Here is a 26,275-nt window from a genome sequence, read left to right as displayed (position 1 = left end):
GCATTCAACTTGTAGCCATTACAATTTAGGCTATCATTTAGGGTTCTGGTGTCTGGCAGAATCATTTTAGAACTCTTATTTGTGTTTTATAACTGGTTATAGCCAAAACTTAATCAACATTTTGTTTTGTCTCATTTATTGATATGGATATAGTCTCTGAGTGATGGGGTTGTGCAAAGCAAATGGCTATAACAAGCCTCCATACAGAGTGGAAGTTTCAAATGCAACAGTCAAAAGGCCTAGTATAAGGTCTACAGCCTGTGCTCCTAAATACTGGAAAAAGTGTGATTCATTAGGTTACATGATCACCACAGTAGCCCCACTCAGCTATAAAAATTAATTATGAAATTATATGGCCATTAAATAGCACAACAGCATGGCATATTTAGATAGTGGAATAGGCCTAGCCTAAATCATATTTACTTTCTGTTTTGCAGCTCAGGCGTTTTTTCTAGACAAGAGTCTTCTGTGTCTTTATAGTAGTATTCTCACACATTTGCTGAATGCCTAAGCCTACACTAAGCCCAAGTGTAGTAGTATAACATCGTTATCAAATGCCGTTTTAAAACAAGCTTCAGACTTTTATTTTGGAAATGAAACCCGGAAGCTGCAAAGCACCTCTAACGTCTGGGCTAAAGATGCTTGATTGACTAGCTAACTTTGACTAGCTGCGTTCGGTCCATGTCCTTTGCAGATGCCACATTCCTGACAAAAGCTTGTATGTATAAAAAATATCTGTAACCGAGTAAAGGGAGATGTAAAGTAAGAATTGAACGTGTAAATGTTCATAGTTGTAACATTTGTACGTTTACAGATCTAATTTAACGGTTACGTTTCATGTTTCACGCATTACTTTTCTTATGAACCTAACAATTTACATATGGATTTTCTTACGATCCTAACGACACGTACGTTCAACCTTTGGCAGCTATCTGGCTCCATATGGTACTGCTTGCAGTGTGGTAGCAGAGAAAACAGTCTATGACTTGGGTGGCTGGAGCCTTTGACAATTTTGTTGTTTGAGAGCCGTTTGAGTGCAGCACATGTGAAAAATAATCGATGTATGAACAAACAGCTTCGGGAATCCATCATTTAAAAAAAAAAATCAATTATATAACCTAGATTAAAAATAGCATGAAAATATTTTTCAATATATTTTTCACTGGCCCACGGGGATGATCGACTGGTCTGGAGGGTTTCCAGCGGGCAGCCCTGTTTATCGAGCCTTGCTGACACCAGTTAGTATTTTATTATTGCGTATTTTATGTTCTGAAGAGCATATGAGAAAATGTCTAACTACCAATTCTTGAAAATTATGATTTTTATTTCATTGTCAGGTTGTAAAATGGCAAAAATTCTGAGAAAAGCTTAAGAAAATACAGCACGTAAAAGAAAAGTGAAATCCTATGAAATATCATTATTAATTGTAAACCGGTCTAAAAGAAAGTATGCCATATGGGCCCATTCTCTTGATCTAGAACAGCTTAGGTCTCTTCGCCGCAGTGCTCTTCTCCGCTGGTGTCTTCTTTGCAGGTCTCTTCAATGTAGCGTCAGTGGTCTTCTTTGCAGTGCTCTTCTTTGCAGTGCTCTCCTTTGCAGTGCTCTTCGCCGCAGTGCTCTTCTTTGCAGTGCTCTTCGCCGCAGTGCTCTTCGCCGCAGTGCTCTTCGCCGCTGGTGTCTCCTTTGCAGTGCTCTTCGCTGCAGTGCTCTTCTCCGCTGGTGTCTCCTTTGCAGTGCTCTTCGCTGCAGTGCTCTTCGCCGCAGTGCTCTTTGCCACAGTGCTCTTTGCCACAGTGCTCTCCTTTGCAGTGCTCTCCTTTGCCACAGTGCTCTTTGCCGCAGTGCTCTTTGCCGCAGTGCTCTTTGCCGCAGTGCTCTTCGTAGCAGTGCTCTTTGTAGCAGTGCTCTTCTCCACTGTCGAGAGATGTACATGAGCAAATTTATGAATATGTCAACAAACAAAGTCTAATGTATGATTTTCAGTCAGGGTTTAGAAAAACTTACACCACTGATTCATGTCTACTTTACTTGACTGACTTCATCAGGAAAGAGATTGATGAGGGAAATCTCTGTAGAATGGTACTGCTTGACCTACAGAAGGCCTTTGATACAGCTAACCACTGTCTCCTAATCTCCAAACTGGAGGCACTGGGGTTAAGCAGAATCTCTCTAGGCTGGGTAAAGTCCAACTTGTCAGGTAGGGAGCAAGTGGTAGAGGTTAATTGTTCACTGTCTCAGGCAAGACCAATGAGTTGTGGCGTGCTTGGGCCGCTACTGTCTTTATGCGGATGACTCTACACTTCTGGTGTCTCATAAAACTAAAACTATGTTGGAGAGCATACTTACCACAGAGCTTTCTAACATTAGCAAATGGCTTGGAGATAATAAGCTATCGGTGCACAAACTGAGGCAATTATTTTTGGGTCCAGACCTAAATTGTGTAGGTCCTCTGAAATCAGAGTGCAGTTAGGGCGTGATGTGCTGACAACTAAAACCTCAGTTAGCTACCTGGGATGTATCCTTGATGGAATCTTGGGAGGTGTGAGAATGACCACTAAAGTGCTAGGGAAGGTTAATGACAGGACTACGTTTTTGGCTAGAAAGTCCAAGCTGCTTGATAAATCCTGTTGGGGGCTAGGGGGCAGTATTTGCACGGCCGGATAAAAAACGTACCCGATTTAAACTGGTTACTACTCTTGCCCAGAAACGAGAATATGCATATAATTAGTAGATTTGGATAGAAAACACTCTAAAGTTTCTAAAACTGTTTGAATGGTGTCTGTGAGTATAACATAACTCATATGGCAGGCCAAAATCTGAGAAGATTCCATACAGGAAGTGCCCTGTCTGACAATTTGTTGTCCTTCTGTTGCATCTCTATCGAAAATACAGCATCTGTGCTGTAACGTGACATTTTCTAAGGCTTCCATTGGCTCTCTAAAGCCGCCAGAAAGTGGAATGGGGTGTCTGCTGTCTCTGGGCAAAGAACAGCAGCAGAATTTGTAAGTGGTCAGTCTGGGGACAGTGAGACTGAGATGCGCGTTCACGAGACTACTCCATTTTTTTCTTTCAGCCTTTGAATGAATACAACGTTGCCCGGATGGAATTTTATCGCTATTTTATGATTTTAAACAGCGTTTGACATGCTTCTAAGTACGGTAATGTAATATTTTGAATTTTTTTGTCACGAAATGCGCTCGCGCGTCACCCTTCGGATAGTGACCTGAACGCACAAACAAAACAGAGCTATTTGAATATAACTATGGATTATTTGGAACCAAAACAACATTTGTTGTTTAAGTAGAAGTCCTGGGAGTGCATTCTGATGAAGAACAGCAAAGGTAATCCAATTTTTCTAATAGTAATTCTGAGTTTAGTGAGCCCCAAACTTGGTGGGTGTCAAAATAGCTAGCCGTGATGGCTGAGCTATGTACTCAGAATATTGCAAAATGTGCTTTCGCTGAAAAGCTATTTTAAAATCTCACACCGCAATTGCATGAAGGAGTTCTGTATCTATAATTCTTAAAATAATTGTTATGTATTTTGTCAACGTTTATCATGAGTAATCATATATCATATATCATATAGTATCATATAGTAAATTCACCGGAAGTTTTCGGTGGGTATGCTAGTTCTGAACATCACATGCTAATGTAAAAAGCTGGTTTTTGATACAAATATGAACTTGATTGAACAAAACATGCATGTATTGTATAACATAATGTCCTAGGAGTGTCATCTGATGAAGATCATCAAAGGTTAGCTGTGGTTTTGGTTTTAGTGACATATATGCTTGCTTTGAAAATGGCTGTGTGATTATTTTTTGCAGGGTGCTCTCCTGGCATAATCTAATGTTTTGCTTTCGCTGTAAAGCCTTTTTGAAATCGGACAATGTGGTTAGATTAACGAGAGTCTTGCATTTAAAATGGTGTAAAATAGTCATATGTTTGAGAAATTGAAGTTATAGCATTTTTGAGGTATTTGTATTTCGCGCCACACGATTCCACTGGCTGTTGACTAGGGTGGGACGCAAACGTCCCACCTAGCCCACAGGAGATAAGGACTGCTAGCCACCACCCTCATTCAATTATATTTTGACTACGCTAGTACTTCCTGGTTTGGGGGCTTATCTAAGCTTCTGAAGAGGAAGCTCCAGATAGCCCAGAATAAGCTGATCAGGGTAGTATTTTAGGGGAGTCCCCGTACCCACATAGAGCTGCTTTCAGAAACTCAACTGGCTGCCTGTTGAGGCTCGGGTGTTCCAGATTAGATTGGGTTTGGTTTACACGAGTATTTATGGTTCTGTGCCCAGATATCTAACCAATTACTTTCCCCATATTAGGGATGCACACAATCACAGCACCAGATCAGGTGTTGCTAATGTGTGCTTATACAGGTTCAGGAGTAATGCTGGGAAAGATACTGTCTTGTATACTGGAGCCTCAGAGTGGAATGAGTTGCCAACGTCCTCTCTGGGCAGCTTTAAAAATAAAGTAAAAACACTGTTTGATGTCTTCTGTGTTCATTTGAATGTACCTTATGATGTCATGGCAATGATGAGATAGATGTTCTTCTTCTTCGTTTTAATGTTTTATTATCTCTCTGTGATACTGTGTTCAATTGTGTTGGATCTTATTTTTCTTTGTTTTTATGTTTTATTATCTCTCTGTAATACTGTGTTCAACCGTGTTGGATCTTGCCTAGTCATCTTGTTTCAAGAGGACCACAATGGAAATAAGTCCCAGACTTTATTGTGTGTTGTCCTCCATGATTTAACAATGGAAATGAGTCCCAGACTTTATTGTGTGTTGTCCTCCATGATTTAACAATGGAAATAAGTCCCAGACTTTACTGTGTGTTATCCTCCATGATTTAACAATGGAAATGAGTCCCAGACTTTATTGTGTGTTGTCCTCCATGATTTAACAATGGAAATAAGTCCCAGACTTTATTGTGTGTTATCCTCCATGATTTAACAATGGAAATAAGTCCCAGACTTTATTGTGTGTTGTCCTCCATGATTTAACAATGGAAATAAGTCCCAGACTTTATTGTGTGTTATCCTCCATGATTTAACAATGGAAATAAGTCCCAGACTTTATTGTGTGTTATCCTCCATGATTTAACAATGGAAATAAGTCCCAGACTTTATTGTGTGTTGTCCTCCATGATTTAACAATGGAAATAAGTCCCAGACTTTATTGTGTGTTATCCTCGATCATGTGCATATATGGCTTTTCAAGTTTTATGTGTGATTGTTTTTTTAAATGGTCAAATGAATCAACTAAACTAAACAAAGTCACTCATTTGCAGTGGTCTTGTTATCATTTTAATTTAAGCCTGTAACAAAAACAACAATATTTCCTGGCAGCCATACAGTGCCTATCGAGAATCTACACCGCCGTGTAAGAAAATGGGATTAAAATGGATTTGTCATATCTTGTCAACTATCTACAAAAAAAATACTCTAATGTCAAAGTGAAAAAAATCAATATATTTTTTAGATTAAGGTGAAATAAAACACTGATATACCTTGATTAGATCAGGATTCATCCTCCTGAGTCAATACATGTTAGAAACACCTCTGGCAGCGACTACAGCGGTGAGTCTTCTTGGATAAGTCTCATGAGCTTTGCACACATGTATTGTGCAATATTTGGCCATTATTCTTTAAAAAAGTGTCAAGGGGTTGAGGATCATGGCTAGACAGAAATGTTCAAGTCTTGTCATAGATTTTCAAACAGATTGAAGTCAAAACTTGGCCACTCAGGAACGTTTACCGTCTTCTTCGTAAGCAACTCCAGTGCAGATTTGGCTTCATGTTATAGGTTATTGTCCTGCTGGAAGGTGAATTCAGCATCACCCAGTGTCTGGTGTAAAGCAGACTGAAGCAGGTTTTACTCTAGGATTTTGCCTATGCTTAGCTCCATCTAATTTCTTTTCATCCTAAAAACTCCCCAGTCTTTGCTGATTTTAAAGACAACCATACCATGATGCAGCCACCACCATGCTTGAAAATATGGAGGCAGTTACTCAGTGATGTGTTGTGTTGGATTTGCCCCAAACATAAGGCTTTGCATTTAAGGCCAAAAAGTGTATTCCTTTGCTGTGTTTTTTTGCAGTATTACTTTAGAGCCTTGACACATTTGGACGTTGAAATATTTTTATTCTATATATTTGTATTCTTCTTTTCACTCTGTCATTTAGGTCATTATTGTGGAGTCACTACAATATTGTTGAGCCATCCTCAGTTTTCTCCCATCACAGCCATTGAACTCTGTAGCTGTTTTAAAATCACCAATGGCCTCATGGTGACATCCCTAAGCAGTTTACTTCCTGTTCTGCAGCTCAGTTCAGAAGGAGTAACTGCATATTTAATGTGTCTGGGTGGTTTAATAAATCATCCACATCATAATTATGAACTTGACCATACTTAAAGATATATTCAATGTCAGATTTGTTATTGTCATTCATCTACCAATCACTGCCCTTCTTTATGAGGCTTTCAAATAGCTCCCTGGTCTTTGTAGTTTAATCTGTGCTCGAAATTCAATACTTAACTGAGGGACCTTACAGATATTATATTTATGGAGGACAGAGGAAGGGGAAGTAATTAAAAAATAATTCAACCCCTATTCACACAGTGATATAACATATAACATATGTGATTTGTTAAGCCAAATTTGACTGAGTTACAGTTCATATAAGGAAATCAGTCAATTGAAATCAGTCAATTTGGCCCTAATCTATGGAAGACGATCCCACAGCTGAAGAAGCCGGATGTGGAGGTCCTAGGCTTGAGTGGTTACACGTGGTCTGAGGATATGAGGCCGGTTGAACGTACTGCCAAATTGTCTAAAACGGCATTGGTGGAGGCTTATGGTAGAGAAATGAACATTAAATTCTCTGGCAACAGCTCTGGTGGACATTCCTGCAGTCAGCATGCCAATTGCAAGCTACCTCAAAACTTGAGACATCTGTGACATTGTGTTGTGTGACAAAACTTCACATTTTAGAGTGACCCTTTACTGTCCTCAGCACAAGGTGCACCTGTGTAACAATCATGCTGTTTAATCAGCTTCTTGATATGCCACATCTGTCAGGTGGATGGATTATCTTGGAAAAGGACAATTTTAGATTTTTGGTTCCAACCGCTGTGTCTTTGTGAGACGCGGTGTGGGTGAACGGATGATCTCCGCAAGTGTGGTTCCCACCGTAAAGCATGGAGGAGGTGTTATGGTCTGGGGGTGCTTTGCTGGTGACACTGTCAGTGATTTATTTAGAATTCAAGGCACACTTAACCAGCATGGCTACCACAGCATTCTGCAGTGATACTCCATCCCATCTGACTTGGGCTTAGTGGGACTATCATTTGTTTTTCAACAGGACAATAACCCAACAGGGAGGTGACCAAGAACGCAATGGTCACTCTGACTGTTAGGAGAGGTGTATGAGGCGAAGTCAAATGCAGGAGAGCGGAGTATAAATAACAGGCGCACTTTAATACCGGTAATAATATGATACAGCACATAACAAAACAAGTGCCAAAACACAGTCAAAAACAAAAGTGCAACGCCTGGAATAATATACGTAACAAATACCACCCTCAACAATAAACAATTACACACAACGACATGGAGGGGAACAGAGGACTAAATACATGCAGTTGATTATGGAATGAAAACCAGGTGTGTATGAAACCAGACAAAACAAATGGAATAATGACAAATGGAGCGGCGATGGCTAGAAAGCCGGTGACGTCGACTGCCGAACGCCGCCCGAACAAGGAGAGGCGCCGACTTCGGCGGAAGTCGTGACACTGACAGAGCTCTAGAGTTTCTCTGTGGAGAATGGGAGACCCTTCCAGAAGGACAACCATCTCTGCAGCACTCCACCAATCAGGCCTTTATGATACAGTGGCCAGATGGAAGCAACTCCTCAGTAAAACGCACATGACAGCCCGCTTGGAGTTTGCCGAAAGCCACCTAAAGACTCTCAGACCATGAGAAACAAGATTCTTTGGTCTGATGAAACCAGCATTGAACTCTTTGGCCTGAATGCCAAACGTCATGTCTGGAGGAAACCTGGCACCATCCCTATGGTGAAGCATGGTGATGGCAGCATCATGTTGTGGGGATGTTTTTCAGCTGCAGGGATTGGGAGACTAGTCAGGATCATGGCAAAGCTGAATGTAGCAAAGTACAGAGAGGTCCTTGATGAAAACCTGTTTCAGAGCACTCAGGTCCTAAGACTGGGGTGAAGGTTCACCTTCCAACAGGACAACGACCTTAAGCACACAGCCAAGGCAATGCAGGAGTGGCTTCGGGACAAGTCTCTGAATGTCCTTGAGTGGCCCAGCCAGAGCCCGGACTTGAACCGAATCAAAAATCTCTGGAGAGACCTGAAAATACATGTCACGGTTGTCGTAGGGTAGAGTGGACCAAAACGCAGCAGGAATATGTGCACTCATCTTCTTTTATTAAATGGACAAAGAAGGTAAGGTAAACCAAAACAAACACGTACACAAAAAACACAATGACGAATAACATGCCGGTAAGGCACAAAGCTATACACAGCACAATCTCCCACAAAAAAAAACATGAAAACAAACTCCTAATTATAGGACCTTCAATCAGAAGCAACGATAACCAGCTGCTTCCAATTGAAGGTCCAACCCCAATAAACTAAACATAGAAATAGACTAGACTAGACAGAACATAGAAATACACTAACATAGAACAGTGCCCAAAAACCCCGGAATACATAAATCAAACACCCCTCTACATAGACACACACCCCGAACCACATAAACCAAATACCCCCTGCCACGTCCTAACCAAACTACAATAACAAATAACCCCTATACTGGTCAGGACGTGACAATACAGGTGTGCCAAGCTAGTAGTATCATACCCAAGAAACATTTATGCTGTAATCACTGCCAAAGGTGCTTCAACAAAGTACTGAGGAAAGGGTAAAGGGTCTGAATACTCAGTTTTACATTTTTCATAAATTAGCAAACATTTGTAAAAACTTGTTTTTGCTTTGTCATTATGAGGTATTGTGTGTAGATTGATGAGGGGAAAAAAACAATTAAATCAATTTTATAATGAGGCTGTAATATAACAAAATGTGGAAAAAGTCAAGGGGTCTGAATACTTTCCGAATGCACTATATATATATATATATATATATATATATATATATATATATATATATATATATATATATATATATATATATATATATATATATATATATATATATATATATATATATATAGTATATATAGATATATATATATATATATATATATATATATATATATATATATATATATATATATATATATATATATATATATATATATATATATATATATATATATATATATATATATATATATATATATATATATATATAGTATATATAGTACATATAGTACATATATATATATATTTTGATATATATCAAAAGTTTTAGAACACCTACTCATTCAAGGATTTTCTTTATTTTTACAATTTTCTACATTGTAGAATAGTAGTGAAGACATCAAAACTATGAAACAATTCATGGAATCATATGGTAATGAAAAAAAGTGTTAAACAAATCAAAATATATTTTATATTTGAGATTCTTCAAAGTAGCCACCCTTTGCATTGATGACAGCTTTGCACACTCTTGGCATTCTCTCAACCAGCTTCACCTGGAATGCTTTTCCAACAGTCTTGAAGAAGTTCCACATATATTGAGCACTTGTTGGCTGCTTTTCCTTCACTCTGCGGTTCAACTCATCCCAAACCAAACCAATTGGGTTGAGGTCGGGAGATAATATTAAGACTTTCCTACCAACGGGACATTAAAAACTGTAACATCTTATGTTTCACCGAGACGTGGCTGAACGAAGAAACTGACAATATAGAGCTGGCGGGATTTTCCATGCACCGGCAGAACAGAGACGGCACCGCTGGTAAGACGTGGGGTGGGGATGTGTGTCTTTTTGTCAATAACAGCTGGTGCGCGATGTCTAATATTCAAGAAGTCTCGAGGTATTGCTCGACTGTGTGATAACACTCTCGGTAGCAGATGTGAACAAAACCTTTTAACAGGTCAACATTCACAAAGCCGCTGGGCCAGACAGATTACCAGGACGTGTACTCAAAGCATGCGCGGACCAACTGTCAAGTGTCTTTACTGACACTTTCAACCTGTAATACCTACATGTTTCAAGCAGACCACCATAGTCCCTGTGCCCAAGGAAGCGAAGGTAACCTGCCTAATTGATTACCGCCCCATGGCACTCATGTCAGTAGCCATGAAGTGCTTTGAAAGGCTGGTCATGGCTCACATCAACAGCATCCTCCCGGACACCCTAGACTCACTCCAATTCGCATACCGCCCCAACAGATCCACAGATGACGCAATCGCACTCCACACCGCCCTTTCTCACCTGGACAAAAGGAACACCTATGTGAGATTGCTGTTCATCGACGACAGCTCAGCTTTCAACACCATAGTGACCTCAAAGCTCATCACTAAGCTAAAGACTCTGGGACTAAACACCTCCCTCTGCAACTGGATCCTGGACTTCCTGACGGGCCGCCCCCAGATGGTAAGAGTAGGCAACAACACATCTGCCACGTTGATTCTTACAGTTTTTCTCAGTCGCTTTGGTGCATTTCTTAGATCAAAAGTGCCATTCTTGATACTACTTGTACAAATTCCAAATCATCTAGTCACTTGTGCACATCATTAAAGCAATTTCTTATTCCTTTGAACAAATTGCAATTGCTTTTGTACATATTGCAATTGATAATGTACAAGTGTCAGCTTTTTCCCACATTTTCAATTGCTCATGTCATGTTGATCAAAATATAGTAGATGGTTCTCTGTTGAATAGTCTTACCCCTCAAAACATCTAAGAACTATTTGTCATAAACTGTCAAGCATAGTTTTACACATTTCTATTAGACCTTTTGTACAAAAACGTGAATTGATGAATGGTGCAGGTGAAATAGACCCTCACTCATGAAGGAATGTAAAGTGTTAGTTCAACCAACAATCAACCAGTTGTTTAAATTGCTCAAAGGTGCATCTCATGAAGAATCAATTGGCAAGCATATATAGACAGACCACAACACAGAGTTGCAATTTTCCAATAATGGATGGACCAGGAAACGAACAGGGTCAACAGCCAAGAGGAGGAAGAAGAGGAGCAAGGATGCGTGGTGGAAGGCAAAACAGAGGAAGAGGCAGAAGAGGACATAGGCGCATATCTGATGACATAAGGGCCACTATTGTAGACCATGTTGTCAATCATGGCCTTACAATGGCTGAGGCAGGTCGAAGGATGCAGCCGAATATTGGGAGATCAACCGTGTCCTCAATAGTTCAAACGTTTCGAAGAGAGAACAGGTATGTCCACCAATGTACAGTGCACAGTTACTGTATAAGCAGCATACTGTATACTTCCTACAATGCTTCATATTACAGTAGTCCACTTGTATTTCACAGCATACAGAAATATACTCTATACAGATACATACCGCACCTTACATGCACCCACCTGTATGTTTTACAATAAAATGTGTGTTCGGATAGTTTTTGTCTATGTGAAAGTGTGCGATGCATCACTGCATTTTTCACCACATAGGACTGCAAGATTACCTCAAACCGGTGGCAGAGGACGCCTTTTCACACCTCAACAGGAGGAGGCTATTTGCACCATGGTCCGAGCAAACAATGCCATGAGACTCAGGGAAATTCAAAGGACCATTATAGAAGACAACGATGTCTTTGAAAACATCCATACGGTTAGCATTTCAACCATCGACAGGGTGCTGCATAGAAACCAGATGAGTATGAAACAGCTGTACCGTGTACCATTCCAAAGGAATGAGGACAGAGTTAAGGAGCTACGGTACCAGTATGTACAGGTAAAACATATATCTATGTAACTACTTTACAGCAACATTTTATAGTGATACATAGTACTGTAAGCATAAACTGCACACATTTCCATTGCTGTGGAAGGAACATGCAATATATGTACATTATATGTCACTCTTCCTTACCAAAACAAATTCAACTGTGTGTTCTGGGATATAGCGTATAATTGAGTTGGAATCAAGTGAACCCTCTCACAACTTTGTATACGTGGATGAGGCTGGCTTCAACCTGACCAAATGCAGAAGGCGGGGTCGGAATATCATCGGTCACAGAGCTACTGTGGATTTGCCAGGCCAACGGGGAGGAAATATCACCATGTGTGCTGCTATTTCGGAGCATGGTGTCCTAACCCATATCCCCCTTATAGGGCCATACAACACCCAGCATCTACTCAACTTTTTAGAGACTCTCTACAGGGCTCTCATCCCTGATGATGAGAGGGGTCTGTTTAGAGAGGATTTGCCAAAGTATGTGGTCATTTGTGATAATGTGAGTTTCCATCGATCAAACATCATAAGGCAATGGTTTGTGACCCACCCGAGGATGCTCATAGAATTCCTCCCACCTTATTCACCATTCCTTAACCCAATTGAGGAGTTCTTTTCAGCATGGAGGTGGAAGGTGTACGATCGTCAGCCACACACACAGATGACCCTGCTGGCTGCAATGGATGCAGCATGTGAGGACATCACAGTAGACGCCTGCAGAGGATGGATAAGGCATTCCAAAAGATTCTTTCCACGTTGCATTGGAAGGGAAAATATCCGGTGTGATGTGGATGAGAATATGTGGGCCGACAGACAGGAAGGTCTGGATGTGTAGAGACAGCACTAGAACAGTGCTGCGGGCAAAGTTGTGCCTTAGGGGTGGTTTCCTGTGTTTCTTTATAATTTATTTTTTTTTCCCTTGTGCCCCTTGGGTTGTCCAGTCTCTTTCAATCAATAACCCACATACAGTAATATGTAAATAGTACTGTTGAAATTGATATATGCCATAGAAGTGCAGCCTTGTGCATTTTCAATACAGTAACTGTCATCCAAACTGTAGCCTAAGTTTACATCAGGTAATACTGTCAAAGTACACAGTTCCATTGACAACATGCCTAAACATTTTGACGACCTTGTTCGTGAACATTGACTCAATGACTTATCATTCTGATGACACTGACATGATCATTGGCATGAATATTTACTTTTGAGAGATGTACTAAGGATTTTTAGTCACTGACTAGCTTTAGAAACACATCTATTGTATATAGCAGTTTGTACAAATTGTTCAGAGAAATGCACTTATTATTTTGCACATGTTAGGGATGATGTGAAAAATGCACCAAAGCGACTGAGAAAAACTGTAACACTGGGGCCCCTCAGGGGTGTGTACTTAATCCCCTCCTGTATTCCCTGTTCACCCATGACTGCGTGGCAAAACACGACTCCAACACCATCATTAAGTTTGCTGATGACACAACAGTGGCCTGATCACCGACAACGATGAGACAGCTAGGTCAGAGACCTGACCGTGTGGTGCAAGGACAACAACCTCTCCCTCAACGTGATCAAGACAAAGAAGATGATTGTGGACTACAGGAAAAGGAGGAGCGAGCTCGCCCCCATTCTCATTGACGGGCTGTAGTGGAGCAGGTTGAGAGCTTCATGTTCCTTGGTGTCCACATCACCAACAAACTGACATTATCCAAGCACACCAAGACAGTCGTGAAGAGGGCATGACAAAACCTACTCCCCCTCAGGAGACTGAAAAGATTTTGCATGAATCCTCAGATCCTCAAAAGGTTTTACTGCTGCACCATCGAGAGCATCCTGACGGGTTGCATCACTGCCTGGTATGGCAACTGCTCAGCCTCCAACTGCAAGGCACTACAGAGGGTAGTGCATACAGCCCAGTACATCACTGGGTCCAAGCTTCCTGCCATCCAGGACCTCTATACCAGGCGGTGTCAGAGGAAGGCCCTAGAAATTGTCAAAGACTCCAACCACCCTTGTCATAGACTGTTCTCTCTGGTACCGCACGGCAAGCGGTAGCGGAGCGCCAAGTCTAGGTCCAAGAGGCTTCTAAACAGCTTCTATCCCCAAGCCATGAGACTCCTAAACAGCTAATCAAATGGCTACCCAGACAATTGGCATTGCCCCCCCCCCCACGCTGCAGCTACTCTGTTATTATCCATGCATAGCCACTTTAATAACTCTACCTACATGTACGTAATTACCTTGACACCGGTGCCCCCCGCACATTAACACCTTGACTCTGTACCGGTACCCCCTGTAGATAGCCCCTGTATATAGCCCCGCTATTGTTATTTACTGCTGCTCTTTAATTATTTGTTATTCTAATCTCTTACTATACAATTTGATTTGAGCTGAGTCTTCCTTTCCTGTGGCAGTCCTCATGAGAGCCAGTTTCATCATAGCGCTTGATGGTTTTTGTGACTGCACTTGAAGAAACGTTCAAAGTTCTTGAAATTTTCCACATTGACTGACCTTCATGACTTAAAAGTAAACATGGACTGTTGTTTCTCTGCTTATTTGAGCTGTTCTTGCCATAATATGGACTTGGTCTTTTACCAAATAGGGCTATCTTCTGTATACCACCCCTACCTTGTCACAACACAACTGTTTTTCTCAAACACATTAAGAAGGAAAGAAATTCCACAAATTAACTTTTAATGAGGCACATCTGTTAATTGAAATGCATTCCAGGTGTCTACGTCATGAAGCGGGTTGAGAGAATGCCAAGTGTGTGCAAAGCTGTCATCAATTTGATTTGAACTCAGTCTTCTTTTCCTGAGTTATTACTTTGAAGAATCTCAAATATAAAATATATTTTGATTTGTTTAACACTTTTCTGGTTACTATATGATTCTATATGTGTTATTTCATAGTTTTGATGTCTTCACTATTATTCTACAATGTAGAAAACAGTAAAAAAAATAATAAAATGGAATGAGTTGCTGTGTCCAAACTTTTGACTGGTACTACATATATACATATACATACATACATACATACATACATACATACATACATACATACATACATACATACATACATACATACATACATACATACATACATACATACATACATACATACATACATACATACATACATACATACATACATACATACATACATACATACACACATACACACATACACACATACATACATACACACATACATACATACATACATACATACATACATACATATATATATATACATATACATATACATGCAAATATTAACTATTAAGCTAGCTAGTACCTATTCCATTTATGTGGCGTCGTCAAAGATGGAATCAGCATGCTTCAAAGTCCCTGTGATAAGGTTAGCGATAAACTGAAATCCAAACTGAACAGAACTACACTCTCTTCTACCATTGTCTTAAATATATTTAATGGTCTCGTTGCAAAAGCTAAATTGTCGCAAGTGAACTTTTATTTATTTATTTTATTTCACCTTTATTTAACCCGGGTAGCAAAGATTATAGCAAACACCACTGAAACTGAATTGGTGCTCGCTAGCTTTGCAAATTCAGCTATTGTTGGAAGCCAGCCAATATGAAACAAACTATTAAAATGACAAAAGGTTGCAGCATATGTTGTGTAAATGGTGAACTCATACAGCTGTCAACTCTTGTCATTTTAATACGTTTCACATTTGCTAGCTACCTTTTAGATCGAAGCCCAAATAGAATGATTGAAGATGATAGAAGCCCATCTCCTACTGTAAATAACCTACACACTGTGTGTGTAGCCAGCCAGGTAGAAAAATGGCAGAAAAATAAAAGACGGACATCAGAGTATTTTTCAATACACCAAAACGCATAGTAAGAACCCTAGTAGCCTAATATCTCAAAGACTAGTTGATAAAATGTTCATAAGAAAGAAATGAAATTCTAATGGAAATGTTTCACAATGATGTCATTAGGCAGAGCAGGCAACAGATGGCACACAGACAGCAGAGTTGGGGACAGATATGCAGGGACAGACTGGCAGAGACAGGGAGTCTCAGGTAAGTTTGTTGAGTCTTTGTTTGGCAACATTATGAAAGGTTCTCAATTTTTTTGACTTGTAAAATAGGAACATAATTGGAAAATGCCATGGATACCCCCACTCTCAACTTAAACTGGTGACTGAACTAAGATTTGTTAAAAGCAATGGTATTGCTGTTGTGATTACATTTTAGTCATTTAGCAGACGCTCTTATCCAAAGCGACTTACAGTAGCTAATGTATACATTTCCTACATTTTTTTTTTTTTTTTGTACTGGCCCCCTGTGGGAATCGAACCCACAACCCTAGCGTTGCACACACCATGCTCTACCAACTGAGCCACAGGGAAGGATTAGTTGGGTAGTTTTGGGTACCGGTAGTTTGGAGTACGGCAAACACCTTATTTCTTTGGTTCCTCAATATACATTTACCATATTACAATGTAGGCTATGTGTTACAGCACTACTTTTGGTGTCCCCCTCAGGAATTGCTCTTGAGAAAATTTCATGTAATTGTCCCCTCCAAAGTTGATATCAGATTTTCGCCCCTGTCTGTGCCATTATCCTTGCAAGGTGACGTATTGAACAGGGTGCCAATAATTTAATAAACTGTACATACACACGTTAAAGATGCTACATGTATCTGTCTATGATCCTGTCCCAGTATAATGTGGCAGTCATGTTCAGCTGTCTTTTTCATCATAGGTGTCTATGACCTGTAATTTGTAAATTCTGTATTACCTTCTTTGAGAATGTTTGCCTTTGTCTTCAACTTGCCAGCAAGTGTATTCTGGTGCATGTCCTTTAGGATATTAATTGTGACACCCAGAGCCCCATTTTCTTTGTATTTGTTCACCATCAGCTCCACGGTATTCTCCCTGCTTGTGTCGCGATCCAACTCGCTTCTTTTGATGGGCTCATAGCCACGCCTCTGGTGCTTGATCAGGAGCCACTGGAATCTCTTCATCTCGTCACTCGTCACCTCATCCAGAGTCTTTACCAACAACCGCTCCATTGTTGATGATCACTGCCATGGACAAAAGAATCAGATACCTATATCACCAACTGCCTTTTCATCTGCTGTAAAATAACAATGATCACTGCTGTACTAACAGCCTGAGTAAGGGCTGGAGTAAAAGAGTGAAACTTTATCATGTACCAATGACACCATGTGAATTTGGGAGGTAGGTACAGTAGCCCAATGACTGTCAATGCATCTGTCTGTAATAGGGTAAACTCAGGTCCAGAAAGCGCAACAGAAGGTAGGTTACAATAAATCAAGTTTAATACAATACGAATTGTAACAAGGGAACAACAAGCCACATGGGAACATTTAGCTGAAATGTATTTGTATTTATTATGGATCCATTAGTTCCTGCCAAGGCAGCAGCTACTCTTCCTGGGGTTTATTATGGATCCCCATGCTTCCAAGGCAGCAACTACTCTTCCTGGGGTTTATTATGGATCCCCATGCTTCCAAGGCAGCAACTACTCTTCCTGGGGTTTATTATGGATCCCCATGCTTCCAAGGTAGCAACTACTCTACCTGGGGTTTATTATGGATCCCCATGCTTCCAAGGCAGCAACTACTCTTCCTGGGGTTTATTATGGATCCCCATGCTGACAAGGCAGCAACTACTCTTCCTGGGCTTTATTATGGATCCCCATGCTTCCAAGGCAGCAACTACTCTACCTGGGGGTGTATTATGGATCCCCATTAGTTCCTGCCAAGGCAGCAACTACTCTTCCTGGGGTCCAGCAAAATTAAGGCAGTTATACATTTAAAAAAACTTTACAATACATTCACAACAGATTTCAGATATTAGGTGTGTGCCCTCTGCTGGCAGAAATCAACAACACACAGAGGTGCGGAAGGCTGCCCAAATTAGGCAGCAGTGGTACTCTGACGCATTGCTCTATTGCGCTCTGGACACCGCATCTAAGAGATGGTTTTTGATGACAGCAGTGCATTGAGGAATACAAATTAAATCAACGCAATTAGTCCGACCGAGAAGTTGTGAAGACGGCCATGTTGGCGTGGTAGTAGGGTTGGCCTATGCTTCAGGAACAGCCCGCATTACAACATTAACTTTTTACTCAACGTTAGCAGGCTGTTAATTATAGTTCATGAAATACAAGTTAGACTAGATATGAGTTTTTATACCGTTATTTAAAGCTAGAATCCTAGGAAGGTGTATCATTTTGTTATCTGCATCTTACGGGACCGTGGTTGTTGTGGATGACTGCTGACAAACGTATATGTGTATTTTAACCCAATAATGGATGAATTGAAGAAGTTTAAGCTGCCTATCAATCATTGTCATTGCGACCAGTGGACAGCCAGTGAAAAATGTGCTCTTGCAACATCTGCATACTACGGATCGAAGCATATGGAACAAAAGTTTGAGGGAGTTCCTCCCTTCTAAACTCCGCTGTGGTATTGTGCGCCATAATGTCAACAACTAGTTTAATTTAAGAAGACCACGAGTGGGGCTTTTATTGCTCAATCTAATTTGTGCTGATAAAAAATTGAATAAAAAAATCCATTGGCCTAACCGACATTACTTGCACACTTTTGATAAACTTAAAGGGGCAATCTGTAAATTCTTCGTTCAATGTGTATTATATGTATATATAACGGATTGATTCTTGAAGAATATAAATTATAAATGTTTCATGAGCTTAGTTCAACTGTCGTATCCCATCAGAACCCAAAATATAAGCTTGTTTTACTCCAATGTTTGTAAACATTGTAAATGTAAACAACTGTTGTATAGCCTCAAAAAATGGTTAAAACTACAATTTTGATATCGTGGATGGTCAGTCCTTGCATCCATAGTTCTCTCACATCACTGTGGAGGAATTATGGCCCACTCTTGCACGCAGAACTGCTTTACTCAGTGACATTTGTGGGTTTCGAAGCATTCACTGCTCATTTCAAGTTCTGCCACAACATCTCAATTGGAATTTGGTCTCTACTTTGACTAGGCCACTACTTGCTTTTTTAGCTGCTGCCAAGCCATTCTTCCTGGGGTCCAAACACATTAACCTCTACAGGATCAAATGATCAGTTTCAGGCACCAACCTCATGCTGTGAAAAAAGGTGAAAAAATGGTCTATCAACAATGAAAATCCACCGGGATCTGACAACTTGGATGGAAAGTTACTGAGGATAATACCGGATGATATTGCCACTCTTATTTGCCATATCTTTGAAATCTAAGCCTACTAGAAAGTGTGGGCCCTCAGGCCTGGAGGGAAGCTAAAGTAATCCCGCTACTTAAGAAGCGCAGCATTTACACAAATGGCTGATGATTGGCTGAGAGAAATTGATGATAAAAAGATTTTGGGTGCTGTTTTGTTACACTTCAGTGCAGCTTTTGACATTATCGATCATAGTCTGCTGATGGAAAAACATATGTGTTATGGCTTTACACCCCCTGCTATATTGTGGATAAAGAGTTACCTGTCTAACAGAACACATACAGTTGAAGTCGGAAGTTTACATACACTTAAGTTGGAGTCATTAAAACTTGTTTTTCAACCACTCCACAAATTTCTTGTTAACAAACTATAGTTTTTGCAAGTCGGTTAGGACATCTACTTTGTGCATGACACAAGTAATTTTTCCAACAATTGTTTACAGACAGATTATTTCACTTAATCACAATTCCAGTGGGTCAGAAGTTTAGATACACTAAGTTGACTGTGGCTTTAAACAGCTTGGAAAATTCCAGAAAATGATGTCATGGCTTTAGAAGCTTCTGATAGGCTAATTGACATACTTTGAGTCAATTGGAGGTGTACCTGTGGATGTATTTCAAGGCCTATCTTCAAACTCAGTGCCTCTTTGCTTGACATCATGGGAAAATCTAAAGAAATCATACAAAAATTGTAGACCTCCACAAGTCTGGTTCATCCTTGGGAGCAATTTCCAAACGCCTGAAGGTACCACTTTCATCTATACAGTCAATAGTACGCGAGTATAAACACCATGGGACCAGGCAGCCGTCATACTGCTCAGGAAGGAGACGCGTTCTGTCTCCTAGAGATGAACGTACATTGGTGCGAAAAGTGCAAATCAATCCCAGAACAACAGCAAAGGACCTTGTAAAGACGCTGGAGGTAACAGGTACAAAAGTATCTATATCGACATAACCTGAAAGGCCGCTCAGCAAGGAAGAAGCCACTGCTCCAAAACCGCCATAAAAAAGCCAGACTACGGTTTCCAACTGCACATGGGGACAAAGATCGTACTTTTTGGAGAAATGTCCTCTGGTCTGATGAAACAAAAATAGAACTGTTTGGCCATAATGACCATCATTATGTTTGGAAGAAAAAGGGCGGAGGCTTGCAAGCCAAAGAACACCATCCCAACTGTGAAGCACAGGGGTGGCAGCATCATGTTGTGGGGTGCTTCGCTGCAGGAGGGACTGGTGCACTTCAAAAAATAGATGGCATCATGAGGACAGAAAATTATGTAGATATATTGAAGCAACATCTCAAGACATCAGTCAGGATTTTAAAGCTTGGTCGCAAATGGGTCTTCCAAATGGACAATGACCCCAAGCATACTTCCAAAGTTGTGGCAAAATGGCTTAAGAACAACAAAGTCAAGGTATTGGAGTGGCCATCACAAAGCCCTCACCTCAATCCTATAGAAAATTTGTGGGTAGAATTGAAAAAGCGTGTGTGAGCAAGGAGGCCTAGAAACTTGACTCAGTTACACCAGCTCTGTCAGGAGGAATGGGCCAAAATTCACCCAACTTATTGTGGGAAGCTTGTGGAAGGCTACCCGAAACGTTTGACCCAAGTTAAACAATTTAAAGGCAATGCTACCAATTACTAATTGAGTGTATGTAAACTTCTGACCCACTGGGAATGTGATGAAAGAAATAAAAGCTGAAATAAATCATTCTCTCTACAATTATTCTGACATTTTACATTCTTAAAATAAAGTGGTGATCCTAACTGACCTAAGACAGGGAATGTTTACTAGGATTAAATGTCAGGAATTGTGAAAAACTGAGTTTAAATGTATTTGGCTAAGGTGTATGTAAACTTCCCACTTCAACTCTAGGGTGTTCTTTAATGGAAGCCTCTCCAACATAATCCAGGTGGAATCAGGAATTCCCCAGTGCAGCTGTCTAGGCCACTTACTTTTTTTTCAATCTTTACTAATGAATTGCCACAAGCTTTGAGTAAAGCCAGTGTATACAGATGACTCAACACGATACACTTCAGCTCCAACAGTGAGTGAAATCAGTGCAACACATATCAATGAGCTGCAGTTAGTTTTAGAATGGGTGGCAAGGAATAAGTTAGTCCTCAATATAAAAAAACTAAAAGCATTGGACAAATCATTCACTAAACCCTAAACCTCAACTACATATTGCAATAAATAATGTGGAAATTTAGTAAGTTGAGGTGACTATACTGCTTGGAGTAACCCTGGATTGTAAACTGTCATGGTCAAAACATATTGATACAACAATAGCTAAGATGGGGAGAAGTCTGTCCATAATAAAGTGCTGCTCTGCTTTTTTAACAACACTATCAACAGGCCCTAGTTTTGTCGCACCTGGCAACTCTGCGGTCCAACTCATCCCAAACCATCTCAATTGGGATGAGGTCGGGTGATTGTGGAGGTCAGGTCATCTGATGCAGCACTCCATAACTCTCCTTCTTGGTCAAATAGCCCTTACACAGCCTGGAAGTGTGTTGGGTCATTGTCCTGTTGAAAAACAAATGATAGTCCCACTAAGCACAAACCAGATGGGATGGTGTATCGCTGCAGAATGCTGTGGTAGCCATGCCGGTTAAGCGTGCCTTAAATTCTAAATAAATCAACAGCAAAGCATCATCGCACCTCCTCCTCCATGCCTCAAGGTGGGAACCACACATGTGGAGATCATCCGTTCACATACTCTGCGTCTCACGAAGACACGGCAGTTGGAACCAAAAATCTCAAATTGGGACTCATCAGACCAAAGGACAGATTTCCACCGGTCTAATGTCCATTGCTCATGTTTCTTGGCCCAAGCAAGTCTCTTCTTATTGGTGTCCTTTAGTAGTCGTTTCTTTGCAGCAATTTGACCATGAAGGCCTGATTCACACAGTCTCCTCTGAACAGTTGATGTTGAGATGTGTCTGTTACTTGAACTCTGTGAAACATTTATTTGCGCTGCAATTTCTGAGGCTGGTAACCTCTAATGAACTTATCCTCTGCAGCAGAGTTAACTCTGGGTCTTCCTTTCTTGTGGCGGTCCTCATGAGAGCCAGTTTAATCATAACGCGTACAACTGCACTTGAAGAAACTTTGAAAGTTCCAACATTTTCCAGATTGAATGACCTTCATGTCTTAAAGTAATGATGGACTGTTGTTTCTCTTTGCTTATTTGAGTTGTTCTTGCCTTAATATGGACTTGGTCATTTACCAAATAGGGCCATCTTCTTTATACCACCCCTACCTTGTCACAACACAACTGATTGGCTCAAACACATTAAGATGGAAAGAAATTTAACAAGGCACACCTGCTAATTGAAATGCATTCCAGGTGACTACCTCATGAAGCTGGTTGAGAGAATGCCAAGAGTGTGCAAAGCTTTCATAGAGGCATAGGGTGGCTACTTTGAAGAATCTCCAATATAAAATATATTTTGATTTGTTGAACACTTTTTTGGTTACTATATAATTCCATATGTGTTATTTCATCGTTTTGATGTCTTCACTATTATTCTACAATGTAAAGAAAAACCCTTGAATGAGTAGCTGTGTCCAAACTTGTGACTGGTACTGTATATATATATATATATGTATAAATGCACTATATATATAGTATAAATGCACTTTATATATATATTTTATATATATATAGTGCATTTATACTATATATATAGTGCATTTATACTATATATATATATATATATATATATATATATATATATATATATATATATATATATATATATATATATATATATATATATATATATATATATACACACAGTGCATTTGGAAAGTATTCAGACACCTTCACTTTTCACATTTTGTTAAAATACACTATTATTCTAAAACGGATTAAAATGCTTCATTTCCCTCATCAATCTACACACAATACCCCATAATGACAAAGCAAAAACAGGTTTTTAGACATTTTTGCAAATGTATGAAATATCATATTTACATAAGTATTCAGACCCTTTACTCAGTACTTTGTTGAAGCACCTTTGGTATCGATTACAGGCTCAATTCTTCTTGGGCATGAAGCTACAAGCTTGGCACACCTGTATTTGGTGAGTTTCTCCCATTCTTCTCTGCAGATCCTCTCAAGCTCTGTCAGGTTGGATGGGGAGCATCGCTGCACAGCTATTTCAAGGTCTCTCCAGGGATGTTCGATCAGGTTCAAGTCCGGGCTCTAGCTGGGCCACTCAAGGACATTCAGAGACTTGTCACGAAACTACTCCTGCGTTGTCTTGGCTGTGTTCTTAGGGTCATTGTCCTGTTGGAAGGTAAACCTTTGCCCTAGTCTAAAGATCCTGAGCACTCTGAAGCAGGTTTTCATCAAGGATCTCTCTGTACTTTGCTCCGTTCATCTTTCCCTCGATCCTGACTAGTCCCCCAGTCCCTGCCGCTGAAAAACATCCCCACAGCATGATGCTGCCACCACCATGCTTCACCTTAGGGATGGTATTGGCCAGGTGATGAGCGGTGCCTGGTGTCCTCCAGACGTGACCCTTGGCATTCAGGCCAAAGAGTTCAATCTTGGTTTCAACAGACCAGAGAATCTTGTTTCTCATGGTCTGAGAGTACTTTAGGTGCCTTTTGGCAAACTCCAATCGGGCTGTCATGTGCCTTTTACTGAGGAGTGGCTTCCATCTGGCCACTATACCATAATCTTTTAAATGTTTTTATTTAACCTTTATTTAACTAGGCAAATATGTTAAGAACAAATTATTATTTACAATGATGGCCTACCCCGGCCAAACCTTAACCAGTACGACGCTGGGCCAATTTTGTACCGCCCTATGGGACTCCCAATCACGGCCGGTTGTGATACAGCCTGGAATCGAACCAGGGTCTGTAGTGACGCCTCTAGCACTGAGATGCACGTGCCACTCGGGAGCTCATAAACGCCTGATTGGTGGAGTGCTGGTGCTGCCAAGATGGTTGTACTTCTGGAAGGTTCTCCCATCTTCACAGAGGAACTCTGGAGCTCTGTCATTTTGGCCAGGTGGCCAGTTCAAGGAAGAGTCTTGGTGTTTCGAAACTTCTTCCATTTAAGAATGATGGAGGCTAGTGGAAATCACTCAGTTCTGCCTCAAGGACAAGACTTATCCCAATAAACATCAACCTGCTTAGAGCCCTTAGAAGACAAAAAGGAATATTACCAATTGAATGACATCTATTGCAGGATAAATCAATGAGTTAATAGCTGGCCATAAATGGATGTTACATTTTACTTCATGAGTTAGTTATGCAGGCTTCTCCTAACCCATTGCTTTCTATATATAATAATACAAGTAGACTATATCTTTACATTGAAAACATGAGTCTGTCAGATTTCCTGTCATTCGAATGAATTTCAAATCAAATCAAATTGTATTTGGTTAGCAGATGTTAATGCGAGTGTAGCGAAATGCTTGCTTGAATTTAATACACCTTGATCGTCAAGAATAGGACTTGGAAATATATAAATATAGAGTAGCCAAATTCTTTTACCTGAGCATAACCCCAAAACGAATGACTAATTAGACTACTATGTTGTTTATCATTGTGTTGTCATAGAGGACTAATTGGGCTCGTTGCTTCGAGTTGAAATGGAAATTCTGCGCTCATGGAATGGCATGCTTTGAGCACTATTGAAAAGTGCTATTTGCACGTGAAAAATGAATGCAATATGCTGCGTTTGCTATAAGCCTATTGCTTCCGTTTTTGTTGGTGACAGTTTGATAGCTCGACAATTTGCAGCTCTTTAAGTCTATAAAAAGTGCACGAGTTTGAGAATGTGTCCATTAGGCCTAAGGATTCTTTAATCAGCACGAATTAGATTGAGCAATAAAAGCCCCACTCGTGGTCTTCTTAAATTAAACTATTTTTGACAGTATTGCGCACAATACCACAGCGGAGTTTATAAGGGAGGAACTCAAACTTTTATTCCATAGGATGGGGTCCGCATAACGCAGCTGCAGCAAGAACGCATGTTTCACTCTATCCACTGGGGCGTATTCATTACGCCGATTGTTGCAAAACGTTTATTAAACCGAAGCAAACGAAACGGCGAGGGACCTACCTGAATGTGTCCAATAGAAACTCTCGCTTTGATCTGTTTGCATCCGTTTGGTTTTTAAAAGAGTAACGGTTTCTGTCAAAAAAAACATTGCTTGATAGACAGCTTAAACTACTTCAATTCAACCATTATTGGGTTAAAATACACATATACATTTGTGAACAGTTAGTAGCGGCAGCGGATCATCACGGTTGAGGATTTACATGTAACCGATTACGAAAAGATGTTTGATGGAACGCGGGAAAAGAACAGAAATAGGCGGGAAAATAACAGGAATAGGCATTTATAGGCTACAATCCACAAGCTATGTCTTAGATTCGTGTGACTTTCGACATAAGAAGATGATCCAACTTGAATAAATGCTTGGGCTACAACATTAAATCCACAATGTTTCAGTGATAATTCTTCGGCTGTTCTGCGCAGTGCGCACCGCTTATAAAAAATGGAAAATATAAATAGGCCAACATAGGATAATAGTGGATAAGGTTATCCAAGCAACAACAATAACAATAACCTTCGATCAGTAAAAACAAATATAAATACAAATAAATTAATACAAATAGGCCGAAATGAAACGGAAGAAGGGCGCAACGAGAAGATTCAAGTGTGAAAGACACATATAGGCTTGCACACAATCGACAGCCTACATACGTTCACATCTTTCACATTTTCCTAAAGGTTAGCTGGCTATGTTCATTATAGACCATAAAATACAAGTTCGATATTAGTCTTCATACCGTTTTTAAAGATTCTAAAAAGCGGAGAGACGGTCGTGTAGCCTGGTGCGCGTCAGCAAAGTGCAAACCTCTATGTAATACGTTTTTAAAAAATGTAATCTGTGTTTTTACTCAATGTATAGCCTAACTAATAGTACACCACGAAATAAGATCGAGTTAGTGCTTTAGTAGGTTTCTTACCTTCAAGAAATTATAACCAGAATGCTGTAGGCTCAACAGGTTTTCTTTGCTTTGGCTTTCATCCGTAATCGATGTAATATAAAGGCATTGAAAGCAGCCACGCCTATCC

The 26,275-nt window shown here is 40.2% G+C and overlaps 1 protein-coding gene across 1 annotated transcript; it reads right to left on the bottom strand.

Annotated features, from left to right (window-relative positions):
* Positions 1 to 1,303: 1,303 nt before the first annotated feature.
* LOC106570863 (DNA-binding protein HU 2) lies at positions 1,304 to 26,275 on the bottom strand. The gene is made up of 3 exons (XM_014143430.2): positions 26,167 to 26,275; positions 16,701 to 16,986; positions 1,304 to 1,914 (listed from the first exon to the last, which is right to left on the bottom strand). The coding sequence occupies exons 2-3, from the start codon at positions 16,972 to 16,974 to the stop codon at positions 1,475 to 1,477; spliced, it is 714 nt and encodes a 237-aa protein (XP_013998905.2). The 5' UTR covers positions 16,975 to 16,986; positions 26,167 to 26,275; the 3' UTR covers positions 1,304 to 1,474.

Source organism: Salmo salar, chromosome ssa15 (genome assembly GCF_905237065.1).
Source record: "Salmo salar chromosome ssa15, Ssal_v3.1, whole genome shotgun sequence".
Lineage (NCBI taxonomy): Eukaryota > Metazoa > Chordata > Actinopteri > Salmoniformes > Salmonidae > Salmo > Salmo salar.
This window is presented reverse-complemented; position numbering and strand designations above follow the sequence as displayed.

What these genes read in the sequence shown, in the direction of transcription:
- LOC106570863 (XM_014143430.2), bottom strand. Translation starts at nt 16,974, where the DNA reads ATGGAGCGGTTGTTGGTAAAGACTCTGGATGAGGTGACGAGTGACGAG. An exon ending in GGCAAACATTCTCAAAGAAG is followed by an intron (nt 1,915 to 16,700) that starts GTAATACAGAAT and finishes ATCTCTCGACAG; the next exon opens with TGGAGAAGAGCACTGCTACA.